The following is a 14,661-nucleotide window of genomic DNA, read 5'->3' as shown; positions in this document are numbered from 1 at the left end:
AAACCAAAGTAATACTGACTCTGCGTGGCACATTTAGATTTGTTTTCGTTAAACGAATGTGCACGTTCCACTGTTGCAGGTGAAAAAGTTCACCTGTAGCGACTAAGATACCTTGCTGGAGAGCCGCGCTAACTCGCTCCTCTTTTTCATAGCACCCCAGCTGCGCTAACAGGAGGCTTAGCGCAGCGGCTCCCAGGACCTTCTCATTTAGTGCAGGCTCTGGGAGCCTCCTGTTAGCACAGCCAGCCTCTATAAAGAAGAGGAGTGGGTTAGCGTGGCTCAAATTAATACTGCCGAATTAGGCATTATTCTATCATTTTCTTTACATTTTATGCTGCATTTATTCGGATATTCATCTCATTAAAACAAGACAAATATCCGGGTTTTGTTAACGAATGTGCATTTGTTGTGAAATGAATGCATTGATCTAATTTAGCGCTGCAGAATCTGTTGGCGCTCTACAAATAACCAATAATAATAATAATATTTCTTTAATGTATTATATGAATTGTAACAAATGTTTATTATACAGATTTGTTCTCATCAAATTATTTGAACATTATCTGCATTCTGTCCTTTTGTCACAGCTTCAAAGCCAGTAGATCCAAAGCTTTGCACAGATCCTGCACCAAGTACCAGCCAGCTATGTCATGTTCCCTGCCCTATAGAGTGTGAGGTTTCTACATGGTCAGCTTGGGGACCCTGCACATTTGAAAACTGTGATGATCAGCTAAGCAAAAAAGGTAGGAATATTCAGCCGGAAGTAAAAAGTCACACTTGATACAAATATTTAATGAACAGTCTATATTTGAATCTTTGTTTGGAAAATAAGTGATGTCATTTTTCAGTTGTCACATTGATATGGACTGGAGCAAATTGGTAAAGGGGCGAGGGAAAAATGTATATATTTTTAATATTATTTGGCATTGACATTTTTCACATGTAATCCACAGTTAAAAAAACAACAAAAACTAACAATTATGATATTGAAAATTTGCAACCAAAGTAGATATATTGATCTGAGTGCTCAGCCAAGAAAACAATAGATCACAGTAGTATTTATATTATTAAAATTATAGTATTAAAGGGACATAATACTCATATGCTAAATCACTTGAAACTGATGCAGTATAACTGTAAAAAGATGATAGGAAAATATCACCTGAGCATCTCTATGTAAAAAAGGAAGATATTTTACCTCACAATTTCCTCAGCTCAGCAGAGTAAGTTCTGTGTAAAAAGTTATACTCAGCTGCTGCTCAGCTGCAGGTAAATAATAAAAAAAATAAAGAAATGAACAGCAGCCAATCAGCATCATGAGGTCATGAACTCTGTTACTGTGATCTCATGAGATTTGACTTAAAGGGACACTAAACCCAAAATTTTATTTTATGATTCAGGTAGAGAATACAGTTTTAAACAACTTTCCAATTTACTTCTATTATCTATTTTGCTTCATTTTTTTTAGATATCCTCATTGATGAAATAGCAATGAACATGGGTGAGCCAATCACTCAAGGCATCTGTGTGCAGCCACCAATCAGCAGCGACTGAGCCTATCTAGATATGCTTTTCAGCAAAGGATATAAAGAGAATGAAGCAAATTAGATAATAGAAGTAAATTAGAAAGTAGTTTAAAAGTGCATGTTCTTTCTAAATCATGAAAGAATAAATTTGGGTTTAGTGTCTCTTTAACTCTCATGAGATTTCATTGTAAACTTCCTTAGACTGAATAGGGAAATAAGATGAGTGCACAAGGCTCAATCCTTTGGCTGTCCCGGGACGGACATACTGATTTGCTGCTTAGAAGTCCTTTACAATGGGATGTGGCTACTGAGGAACTTTTGAGGTAAAATATCTTTCTTTTTTACATAGAGATGTTAAGGTGATATTTTCTAGTCAGCTTTTTACAGCTATGCTGCATCACTTTTAAGTGTTTCCATATTTGGGTATTATGGCCCTTTAAATTATCTAAGAATTGTGCCTGTATCTTAACAAGTATATTGTGCTGCCATTAAACTTTAAATCTAATAGAATAATGCACAGTGCGGCAGCAGTCTAATAGCCCTATTCATTCTTCAGATAATTTGCTATATTTACTGTTTTTATTTAAAATATTATTCCAAATGCCTATAACTCTTTCTGCTAATGTTCTCTTAATTATTTCAGCTGGTCAATATTCTCCAGCAAATTATCAACTATTCTAATATTTCTCCTTATCAGAAAAATATATATCACTTAAAGAAACACAACAATTTTCTTTTTTGATTTAGATAGAACATACAGTTTTAAATACATTTTGCTTCATTCTTTTGGTATCCTTTAATGAAGGAGCAACAATGTACAACTGCTGGGAGCTAGATTGGGTGAGCCAATGACAAGAGGCAAAAATGTGCAGCCACCAATCAGTAGCTAGTAGATCATTGCTGATCCTGATTTGAGTGTGAGACCCACATTGGCTGGGTTAACCACTGTATAACTATCAGCCTATTAGGCATACCCACATGTTATACTGTTTTATGCTGTCTAACATTGCTCACCCGATTGAGATACGAGAAAATGTTCCCTGATATACACTATTTGTGAAATAAGATACCAACAGAGACTTACTGAAAGATCTTCGTTAGTAAGGCGAACCATATGAACTACCAATCTACAAATAAATATATAACCTGTGAGTGCATACAGGAAAGCACTATATATTTTAGTACTTGGGTGAATAATAATAACTACCACTATTAGTAACAACTAAAGAACCTGTTCATGCACACAGGAGAATACCATTTATCTTAGTAGTTGTCTGTTGATATGCGCAAGAAAGTACCGTTTACCTCACAGGTTTAACGAAAACACAATTTTCTATTATTCATATATTAAGGTGCAGAATTAATAAACACAAATAGAAATTTCAGTATTTGAGATATATATTTTTATTTCACAAATAATCAGAAGTGGAGCAACTAGGCACCAATTGGTTGAATAAAACACATGTAATCAGATATCAGGTCCATTATTCATGACGGTCACACCCAGATGACTGACAGTTAACACAACCATATACATTATTGATGAGTATCACACATGTCCCCCAACAGAATGTGCCAGATATCAGGATATTCTGAATCTAAGTGATCCCACATCTAGGGATACCCTGCTAACTGAGAGACGCAATTGGTAGCTACTTCTGAAGACAAAGAGTGACTTGTACTGTGTATGTACATCTACAATTCGAATATATCTATATACAGAACTAAATTAAGCTGAGATTGGGTAGCAGTACATATCAGTTATTTCAGCACTAAGCCTTACAGCCTAGTAAACATTTATTTCAGTTATCTGGTCCCAGGTGGCCACTAGGAGTCCCCCACTTAACTCAACTGAGGAGACCATACACATTTGTATGATAGCACAATTTACTGTAGGCCATATTCAGGAATACAATAGCTATCACCCTGATATAGAATCCGTACTTAACAGAGTTGGAATTTTAACATTTGTATGTGTGTGTTTTTTATCTTCTACCAATAAAAGTTATGTTTTAATCACATCCGGTCTGCACGCCTTCAAGTCTAGGCATAGAGTGCTGCTTGCATTCTTTCAGTGGATTTCTTTCTATCCATTATCCCTTTGCTAAAGTTTAATTTAATGCATAGCACCAACCCACATTCTTTAATCAAGTATATTCTACTTATAGCATAATTGAGAGACTATAAATAGGACTGATTTAATTAGATATTCACTTGTGGGGATTGCCACAGTAGTGCCATTGTAAACCCCTGTTGTGTAGATACATTGCTGATCCTGAGCCTACCTAGTTATGCTCTTCAACAGAGGATTCCAAGAGAATTAAGCAAATTTGAATTTTGTTTAAAATTACACGCTCTATCTGAATAATGACAGTTTAATTTTAACTTTACTTTCCTTTTAATATATCTGAAGATTTCTTTTAAATCACCCCTTCTATTTTCATTATTATTTACATAATTTATTTAGCCCATACATTATATTAGTGTCTCTCATTGAATTTATCCAATATGTTTGTCTGTATAGTGTCTCCAGAATTGTGTGCAATGTTCATCATGATATCTGTTACATGACAAATTCCTTCTGTGCCTATTTTCTATTATTTATCTGTTGTTAAGGAACAATAACTCAATAAATGTCTTTTCAACTAGATTGTTTAAAGTTGTTTGTCCAGTAAAAGATGTGCTTTTTGTTGAAACACATTAATAATATAACTGAAAATCGATCAACAAAACAGGCCCCAAACTATTAACTAAAGCGTATCCTAACAACAGTGCAATGCTCCTTTCTGCAGTTATTCTGTAACATATACTCTGCCCACATAACTGTGATGCCCCCTTTGAATTCCTTTGTAATTCTCATAAGCTAGCTATTTGCTTTTATATCTGAGACATATAGGGAATCAGACAATTATCACTTTCAAGTGTGCAGCTAAATGTAACCCTGTTATATTTAACGTAATTTATAAAGAAAAAAATAATACAATAAACAAACACATAAGGAAAAATATACAGACAATAAACAGAAACAATATGCAATCTTACATTTGTCTCATGGGAAAGGTGAACAATCCATGGGGAAAAATATGATTTAATAAAAGATCACATATTTAAAAATAAAATAAAAAAAACCTGCAACAATATCATTACATCATATTCACATTATTACAAGTAAAATGTTCTTCAGGGGTGGGTAGAGGAAATAAAGAAGAAATAATATTGATGTTTGTAAAGGAGGGGGAAACATTTTTCCTCTTGGCTAGTAGCTTTTAACCACTGACTAGTAAACTATAGTGATATTTTTCCATCCTATAATATAACACTGCATTATTGAATAATTGCAATACTTGGATAATATTGTCATATGTTGTTCTGCTCTTAGGTTTCAAGCTTAGAAAACGCCATATAACTAATGAGCCTACAGGTGGCACTGGCAACTGTCCTCATTTAATAGAAGCCATTCCTTGTGAGGAACCAGCCTGCTATGACTGGCGACTGGATAAACTTGAAGAGTGCATCCCTGACAATGGAAACAAATGTGGATCTGGTACTCAGGTTCCTTTGGTAACCTGTATTAATAGTGATGGTGAGTATATTTTTCAATGAATAAGACAACGGAAATTTACTGCAAGTATATGTTTAGTGAGGGTATTTGTATTCAGTTCCAGATAATTCAATTTATTAACTAATATTGATTATTTTGAAGTGAAAATAAAACTAGCTAAAAAAGAGTAACAGATGACGCTGATATCCTCATTTTATCAAGTTTATAGATACATCTTAAAGGCACAGTCTACAATATAATTTGTATTGCTTTAAAAGATAGATAATCCCTTTATTACCCATTCCCCAGTTTTGCACAACCAACACAGTTATATTAATTTACTTTTTACCTCTGTGATTACCTTGTATCTAAGCTTCTGCACATTACCCCCTGATCACATGACTTTGTATTTATTATTTATTGACTTGCATTTAGTACTGTATTGTGCTAAATCTTAAATAACTCCCTGGGTATGAACACATTTTTATATATATGGCCCACATGAACTAGCAGTCTCCTATTGTGAAAAGCAAATACAAAAGCTTGCGATTAAGAGGCTGTCAATAGAGCCTTTGAAACAGGCAGAAATTTAAAGGTTTAAATGTTATAGGGTATATTAATCTAACAAGGTTGGTTGTGCTAAGCTGGGGAATGGGTAGTAAAGGCATTATCTATCTTTTTAAACAATAAAAAAATTTGTGTAGACTGTCCCTTTAAAGCTATCTTTAGGGAAAATGTTAAAAAATTACAAGATTTTATTATTTTGCTCACTTAAAACATGCAATTGTTATTTTGCTTTAAAAATATATATATTTTAGTAGCATCCTATTATTAGCTTCTGTATATTTATATTAAATGTTGTTGCTACATTTTATAACTGCACATTTTGGTTTTAAATTATTTGTTTCATGGATAGTAAAAATTTAAAACACTGCCTATGCACTTATGTTTAAATTGCTCATTTATGGTTTGTTTAAAATAAATTATACTCAATAAAGTGTTTAGTCATGCTTTGTTCCAAAGCAGTTTTAAGACTAGGCATCCTATAGAAGTACCACTTGGGACCACAGAGCACTGCTGGTCATGAGTGAAAACTGCTACTGACTGTGTAACTAGCGCTGCTGATTGTATCAGTATTTCCAAAGCAGTACTTTTACTTTGTTTTCTTTCATATGGGTGAGAGTCCACAATCCATTACTCCTGGAAATTACTCTTCCTTACCACTAGGAGGAGGCAAAGATTCCCAAACACCAAGAGCACTATAAAACCCCTCCCATCTTACATGTACCTCAGTCTTTACTTTGCCCCTGCTAAAGGTGGTCGAAGAATTAAGATGTGTTTTTGATTCTTCAGAGAGAGGGGTTCTCAGTTTATGTTGAGGCCCAGATTCCCCTCAGAGTACAGGGCTTGTCAAAAGGATGTATATGGGGTATGGTTTATGGCTCCTTTTTCACCTCATGGGAAATCTGTCACAGATCCTCCATATTTGGTTGCATGGACTTTTCTTTTGCCGCCTTCTATAAGTCAACAATATACTCCTATTCCATAACCTTTGCTGATATGTATCAGTACTGGTTTGGCTGTCTACTGGATGTTTGCTGGTGGATGAGTGTTTACTATTGGTAAGTATATTTTTTTTTAATATTTAGAAGCTTTATAGCCTTATCACTTATACCGTGTGTGTATATATATATATATATATATATATATATATATATATATATATATATATATATATATATATATATATATATATATATATATATATATATATATATATATATTAAACAAACAAAATAATCAATCAAATAACAAAAAATGTGTTCAGTGCAAAAAACCAAACAATACTATTGAAACGTACATCGGATTACAATGTGTGATGCCATTATCTGGGCTGAATTTAACCTTCTGAGCCGAATTTCGCAACAAAGTAGACATTGTTTGTATCAAAACAGTCCTCTGTTAGCAAAGGCTTTTGCAGAGGTTTTAGCTCTATGTATGCCTTGTATTTTTCACACTTGTTTTATCTATTAAATTTTATTAATTATTCATCCCAATCTGCCTGAATTCACTCCATATACATCTGCTTGGTGTTGCCTATGTACTCCTGTTTGGAGTTTCCTGTGTACCTTTATGTCTAGAGCTTTATGTGAAGCTCTGGAATATGTGAGTATATTACTTACCATTTGCCTCCTATTTGAAGTTTCAACAGGATTTCACTATTTGCAGTACTTGTGTATTTTTCTTTGAGGTTCAACACTTGGATATGCACAGAGACCATCCTCTTCAATCCTGCATATTATAGTGTTTTGGGACTGAGGCAGATAAGACTGATATACTACAGGAAAGTTCTACTCTCTGAATAGCATTACTGGGCTAATAGAAGCTGCACCCAGGTGGTAAATCGCCAAAGAACAGGCTAACAATGGTATTGAGCCTGTTGTTCGTTCCTGTGAGTGTGCTTCTCTCTGTGTGTATTTAGTCTCCCTATGGGAAAAAGAGGAATTCAGACGTGGACTCCTTGCTCAGTGTGCTTAGAGGAATATGGCTACACCTTACTGACGGGGCCCAATGAAGGCCGAAATGATCATCTGGGGTTGCTGTGTTCCTTGTTCAGAGAGGAATTGCCTGGTATTTCGGCGCTGGACTGACTGTAATAGGCGGGATACGACTGATATACTACAGGAAAGTTCTACTTTGTTTTATCTATTAAATGTGATTAATTATTCATCCCAATCTGCCTGAATTCACTCCATATACATCTGATTGGTGTTGCCTATGTACTCCTGTTTGGAGTTTCCTGTGTACCTTTATGTCTAGAGCTTTATGTGAAGCTCTGGAATATGTGAGTATATTACTTACCATGTGCCTCCTATTTGAAGTTTCAACAGGATTTCTTTATTTGCAGTACTTGTGTCTTTTTCTTTGAGGTTCAACACTTGGATATGCACGGAGACCATCCTCTTCAATCCTGCACATTATAGTGTTTTGGGACTGATTATCCCTTCTTATGCACATATACTTTTTGCACTGAACACATTTATTGTTATTTGAGATATATATATTAATATATATATATGATATATATATGATATATATGTGTGTATTTATGTGTATATATATATATATATATTTATATATATATATATGTGTGTGTGTATGTATATACGTGTGTGTGTATATGTATGTATGCATATATATATATATATATATATATATATATATATATATATATATATATATATATATATATATATGGACTCCTTGCTCAGTGTGCTTAGAGGAATATGGCTACACCTCACTGACAAGGCCCAATGAAGGACGAAACGATCATCTGGGTTTGCCGTGTTCCTTGTTCAGAGAGGAATTGCCTGGTATTTCAGCGCTGGACTGACTGTAATAGGCGGGATCAGACTGATATACTACAGGAAAGTTCTACTCTCTGAAAAGCATTACTGGGCTAAAAGAGGCTGCAACCAGGTGATAAATCGCCAAAGAACAGGCCAACAATGGTATTGAGCCTGTTGTTCATTCCTGTGAGTGTGTGTGCGTGTATATATATTTATATATATATATATATATATATATGTGTGTGTTTTGTGTATATATATATATATATATATATATATATATATATATGTGTGTATATATATATTTTTTTTGGTGCGCTTAGTTTAAAATTCGCTTGTCGGCTTCATGTTTACACACATTGGGTTAGCGTACGCTAGGTTTTTTGCTCGTGGGTCCGAGCACATCTAAATATTTTTTTTCGTTCTTCGGCTAGATTACACATATATCGGGTTAGCGCATGTAGTTCCTAACTCACATCGTGTTTGGCGCGATTAATTTCCTAACAACTGTCACTGTCTGTTTTTTATTGCATTGCTTTGTCAAATGCTATAATGGAGCTATCTGATTCTGTCCCTAAATCTACCCTACAAGCTGAATCTCCTGAACATTCCTACCATAATTAAGTATGTTTATTGGAGAATTTTTTTTTTATTTATATTACTCATGTTTGCCTATGTTAATGCTCCTTTATTGGGGTATCACTGCTCCTTCTGTTTGCTCATTTCAGGAGAATGCTACTGATGTTTCAACCAGTGTGAATAATTTCATTAAAGCTGCTGTTTTTGAAGCCTTGGCTGCTCTTCTGCCTTCAAATAATTGTAAAAGGTCAGCCCAGATGTTTCCTTCTATTAGTACTATGTCCCCTGAAGTCAGGGATACTGTTATGTCTTTAGAAGGTGAGGTTTCCTTTGGTGATGATGAGTCTGCCTTTGATGTTGAACCTAATGCTTTCTCTTTTTGTTTAAAATTGAACATATTAATTTTCTTTTAGAAGAGACTTTAATTACTTATTTTTTAATTATACTTCTTTATTATTTTTTTAGATAATCAATACAGAAGAAGAGAAAACAATAGACAATAATATTCATAATATATGATACAAACACATTCGCCTAGATTACGAGTTTTGCGTTAGATAAAAAGCAGCGTTGGGACCTCTCAACGCTGCTTTTTAAGGCTAACGCTGGTATTACGAGTTTGACAGGTAGAGGCTGCGACTCGAGGCTACCGCAAATCCCCTTACGTTAATTGCGTATCCTATCTTTTTAATGGGATTTTCCTAACGATGGTATTACGAGTCTTGGAAGAAGTGAGCGGTAGAGCCTCTACCTCCAAGACTCCAACCGCATTTAAAAGTCACATCGCAAACACTATAATAAACTTTTTTAACCCCTAATCTGCCGACCGGACACCGCCGCCACCTACATTATAGCTATGAACCCCTAATCTGCTGTCCCTAACAGCTATATTAAATTTATTAACCCCTATTCTGCCCCCCCAACGTCGCCTCCACCTACCTACACTTATTAACCCCTAATCTGCCACCGGACATCACCACCACTATAATAAATGTATTAACCCCTAAACCGCCATAATCCCGCCTCGCAAACACTATAATACATTTTATTAACCCCTAATGTGCCCTCCCTAACATCGCCGCAACCTACCTACAATTATAAACCCCTAATATCCCGCCCCCAACGTCGCCGCTACTATAATAAAGTTATTAACGCGTAAATCTAAGTCTAACCCTAAAACTAACACCCCCCTAAGTTAAATATAATTTAAATTAAACAAAATAAATTTACTATAATTAAATAAATTATTCCTATTTAAAACTAAATACTTACCTATAAAATAAACCATAAGATAGGTACAATATAATTAATAATTACATTGTAGCTATTTTAGGATTTATATTTATTTTACAGGCAACTTTGTATTTATTTTAACTAGGTACAATAGCTATTAAATAGTTAATAACTATTTAATAGCTACCTAGTTAAAATAATTACAAAATTACCTGTAAAATAAATCCTAACCTAAGTTACAAATACACCTAACACTACACTATCAATAAATTAATTAAATAAATTAAATACAATTTTCTAAAATAAAATACAATTAAATAAACTAAACTATATTACAAAAAAACAAACACTAAATTACAAAAAATAAAAAAAATATTACAAGAATTTTAATCTAATTACACCTAATCTAAGCCCCCTAATAAAAAAAGTCCCACAAAATAATAAAATTCCCTAAACTAAAATACAAAGTAATCAGCTCTTTTACCAGCCCTTAAAAGAGCTTTTTGCAGGGCATTGCCCCAAAGTAATCAGCTCTTTTACCTGTAAAAAAAAAAATACAATACCCCTCCCAACATTACAACCCACCACCCACACACCCCTACTCTAAAACCCACCCGATCCTCCCTTAAAAAAAACCTAACACTACCCCATTGAAGATCACCCTACCTGGAGCCGTGTTCACCCGGCGGGCACCGATGGGCCAGAAGTGGATATCCGGAGCGGCAGACGTCTTCATCCGATCGGGGCAGAAGAGGTCCTCCATCCAGCAGAAGTCTTCATCCAAGCGGCATCTTCGATCTTCATCCATCCGGCGCAGAGCGGGTCCATCTTCAAGACATCCAATGTGGAGCATCCTCTTCTTCGCGACGACTAACGACGAATGAAGGTTCCTTTAAATTAAGTCATCCAAGATGGCGTCCCTCGAATTCCGATTGGCTGATAGGATTCTATCAGCCAATCAGAATTAAGGTAGGAAAAATCCAATTGGCTGATTGGATCAGCCAATAGAATGCTAGGTCCATTCTATTGGGTGATCCAATCAGCCAATCGGATTGAAGTTCAATCCGATTGGCTGATTACATCAGCCAATCGGATTTTTCCTACCTTAATTCCGATTGGCTGATAGAATCCTATCAGCCAAACGGAATTCGAGGGACGCCATCTTGGATGACATCATTTAAAGGAACCTTCATTCGTCGTTAGTTGTCGGGAAGAAGAGGATGCTCCACGTCGGATGTCTTGAAGGTGGACCCGCTCCACGCTGGATGGATGAAGATCAAAGATGCCGCTTGGATGAAGACTTCTGCTGGATGGAGGACCTCTTCTGCCCGATCGGATGAAGACTTCTGCCGCTCCGGATGTCCACTTCTGGCCCATCGGTGCCCGGCTGGGTGAACACTCCAGGTAGGGTGATCTTCAATGGGGTAGTGTTAGGTTTTTTTAAGGGGGGATCGGGTGGGTTTTAGAGTAGAGGTGTGTCGGTGGTGGGTTGCAATGCCCCGCAAAAAGCCCTTTTAAGGGCTGGTAAAAGAGCTGATTACTTTGTAATTTAGTTTAGGGTAGGGAATTTTATTATTTTGGGTTTTTTTTTTATTTTATTAGGGGGCTTAGATTAGGTGTAATTAGATTAAAATTCTTGTAATATTTTTTTATTTTTTGTAATTTAGTGGGGGGGGGGTTTGTAACATAGTTTAGTTTATTTAATGGTATTTTATTTTAGAAAATTGTATTTAATTTATTTAATTAATTTATTGATAGTGTAGTGTTAGGTATATTTGTAACTTAGGTTAGGATTTATTTTACAGGTAATTTTGTAATTATTTTAACTAGGTAGCTATTAAATAGTTATTAACTATTTAATAGCTATTGTACCTAGTTAAAATAAATACAAAGTTGCCTGTAAAATAAATATAAATCCTAAAATAGCTACAATGCAATTATTAATTATATTGTAGCTATCTTATGGTTTATTTTATAGGTAAGTATTTATTTTTAAATAGGAATAATTTATTTAATTATAGTAAATTTATTTCATTTAATTTAAATTATATTTAACTTAGGGGGGTGTTAGTTTTAGGGTTAGACTTAGGTTTAGGGGTTAATAACTTTATTATAGTAGAGGCGACGTTGGGGCGGGAGATTAGGGGTTAATAATTGTAGGTAGGTTGTGGCGATGTTAGGGAGGGCAGATTAGGGGTTAATAAAATGTATTATAGTGTTTGTGAGGTGGGAGTGCGGCGGATTAGGGGTTAATACATTTATTATAGTGGCGGCGATGTCTGGTCGGCAGATTAGGGGTTATTAAGTGTAGGTAGGTGGCGGCAACATGGGGGGGGCAGATTAGGGGTTAATAAATATAATATAGGTGTCGGCGATGTTGGGGGCATCAGATTAGGGGTTCATAGGGATAATGTAGGTGGCGGCGGTGTCCGGAGCGGCAGATTAGGGGTTAATACTATAATGCAGGTGTCAGCGATAGCGGGGGCGGCAGATTAGGGGTTAATAAGTGTAAGATTAGGGGTGTTTAGACTCGGGGTTCATGTTAGGGTGTTAGGTGTAGACTTAGAAAGTATTTTCCCATAGGAAACAATGGGGCTGCGTTAGGAGCTGAACGCTGCTTTTTTGCAGGTTTTAGGTTTTTTTCAGCCAGCTCAGCCCCATTGTATCCTATGGGGAAATCGTGCACGAGCAGGTTTTTCCAACTTACCGCTGACTTAAGCAACGCTGGTATTGAGGGTTGAAGTGGAGCTAAATTTGGCTCCACGATCACTTTTCTGAGGCTAACGCAGCCATTCAGAAAACTTGTAATACCAGCGTTGGCTTAAGGGAGCGCTCGTTAGACACGCAGGTCTTTACCGAAAAAACTCGTAATCTAGACGATTGGTTGGCATCAACATAGTGCCTCCAAAATCATCAACCACATAGTATTAAAACTTTGTCCTATAACACACAATAAATCTACAATCTTCAGTTATCCGTTATCCTATTAATTCTTCATTTCAATAAGCAAAGGAGAATAAAGGACATGTATTTTAATATGACATATAACACCATTGTCGATTTAATTTGCAATTTGTGATATATTGAGTTTGTTCAAACTTCTGCACCAATTGTTTTTGTGTTAGTAATTCTAACTTAAAAATCTTCCATTTACATTTAAAAAATAATTAAAAAGATTCTACATGATGTGTATAAATGTAAATGGAAGATTTTTAAGTTAGAATTACTAACACAAAAACAATATCCACTTTATACTGTTGTTCAATCAGAAATTGTCTATGTAGAGCTTGTTTGAAAGATTTAGATGCTGGTGCTGATTTAGCTTTCCATTGTCTGAGTATCAAATTCCTACCAATCAAAAAAGTGATGTTAATAAACTTTTTAAATTTAAGATACTTTTTATCCGAGAACAGAGTAATCTCAATATTGCACATTATATTAACACTATAATTAACCATTTTCCAGAATTTCTGAATTTTTGGATATTCCCACAGATGTATCAAATTTGCTCCAAATAGTTTATACTTTGCACATGCAGATTTATCAGAATTATTCTCCCATTTGGAAAACATATCCAGTGTTACATATGCCATTAATATTACTTTAATATGTTGTTCTCTAGTAGATACTACCAAGGAGGTCTCTTCAACTCTTTTCATACTCTATAAAATGGTTTGTTCATTAATATTTTCTAAATGTACTTTCCTCAATTTTAAAAGGTTATTATCCCATTAGGCTTCATGATTTACATTAGTTATTAATCTGTACAAAAGAGATATGGAGATCCAGACAATAATGGCATATTTGTAAATATGGAAAAGTTGATCTTGTTCCAAACTAAATGTCATTTTAAAGTTTTCAAACTGTATTATCAAATTATTCTCATTATCCTTATCAATTAGCTGATGCACATAATCAATATCTTTATTACTCCAATATTTGAATGCCTTAAAATTATTTCCTTGCTCAAACTCAGGGTTTTCTCTTCTAGAGAGAAAATATGAAACTGAGAATTGCATATTTAATATTTTAAAAATACGGTGCCAGGCAATGATTGTATCCTTTAAGAAATCCGTCCTTCTAATATATGATGGGATTTTACTTATTTTCATATGAACAATAATTTTTAGCGCAAAGGGTTTACATATATGTGATTCTATCTCAAGCATAGTGAAATGACCCAAAGCCAGACTTTAATTACTTTTAGAGATTAAGGATTGTAAGGTTTCTGATTAGCTTTGTAATCATTTAAATTCAGTGTTTAAAACTGTTGCTAAACTTCCTAAAGTTTTTTCCTATCCCTGATGCTGTCTCTGATATCGTTTCTAGGGAATGCTCTAAACCAGGTAATTCTTTTAATCCCTCTACAAGGTTTAAAAAGTACACATATATATATATATATATATATATATATATATATATATGTGTGTGT

The 14,661-nt window shown here is 34.7% G+C and overlaps 1 protein-coding gene across 1 annotated transcript in view; it reads left to right on the top strand.

Annotated features, from left to right (window-relative positions):
* THSD7A (thrombospondin type 1 domain containing 7A) overlaps positions 1-14,661 on the top strand; it is a 596,458-nt gene that overhangs the window by 332,969 nt on the left and 248,828 nt on the right. Inside the window, exons 5-6 of the mRNA XM_053714101.1 lie at positions 588-743; positions 4,906-5,109. Of these exons, the coding sequence (XP_053570076.1) occupies positions 588-743; positions 4,906-5,109 (360 nt within the window). The remainder of the gene's footprint in view (positions 1-587; positions 744-4,905; positions 5,110-14,661) is intronic.

This window comes from Bombina bombina, chromosome 5 (genome assembly GCF_027579735.1).
Source record: "Bombina bombina isolate aBomBom1 chromosome 5, aBomBom1.pri, whole genome shotgun sequence".
NCBI lineage: Eukaryota > Metazoa > Chordata > Amphibia > Anura > Bombinatoridae > Bombina > Bombina bombina.
This window is presented reverse-complemented; position numbering and strand designations above follow the sequence as displayed.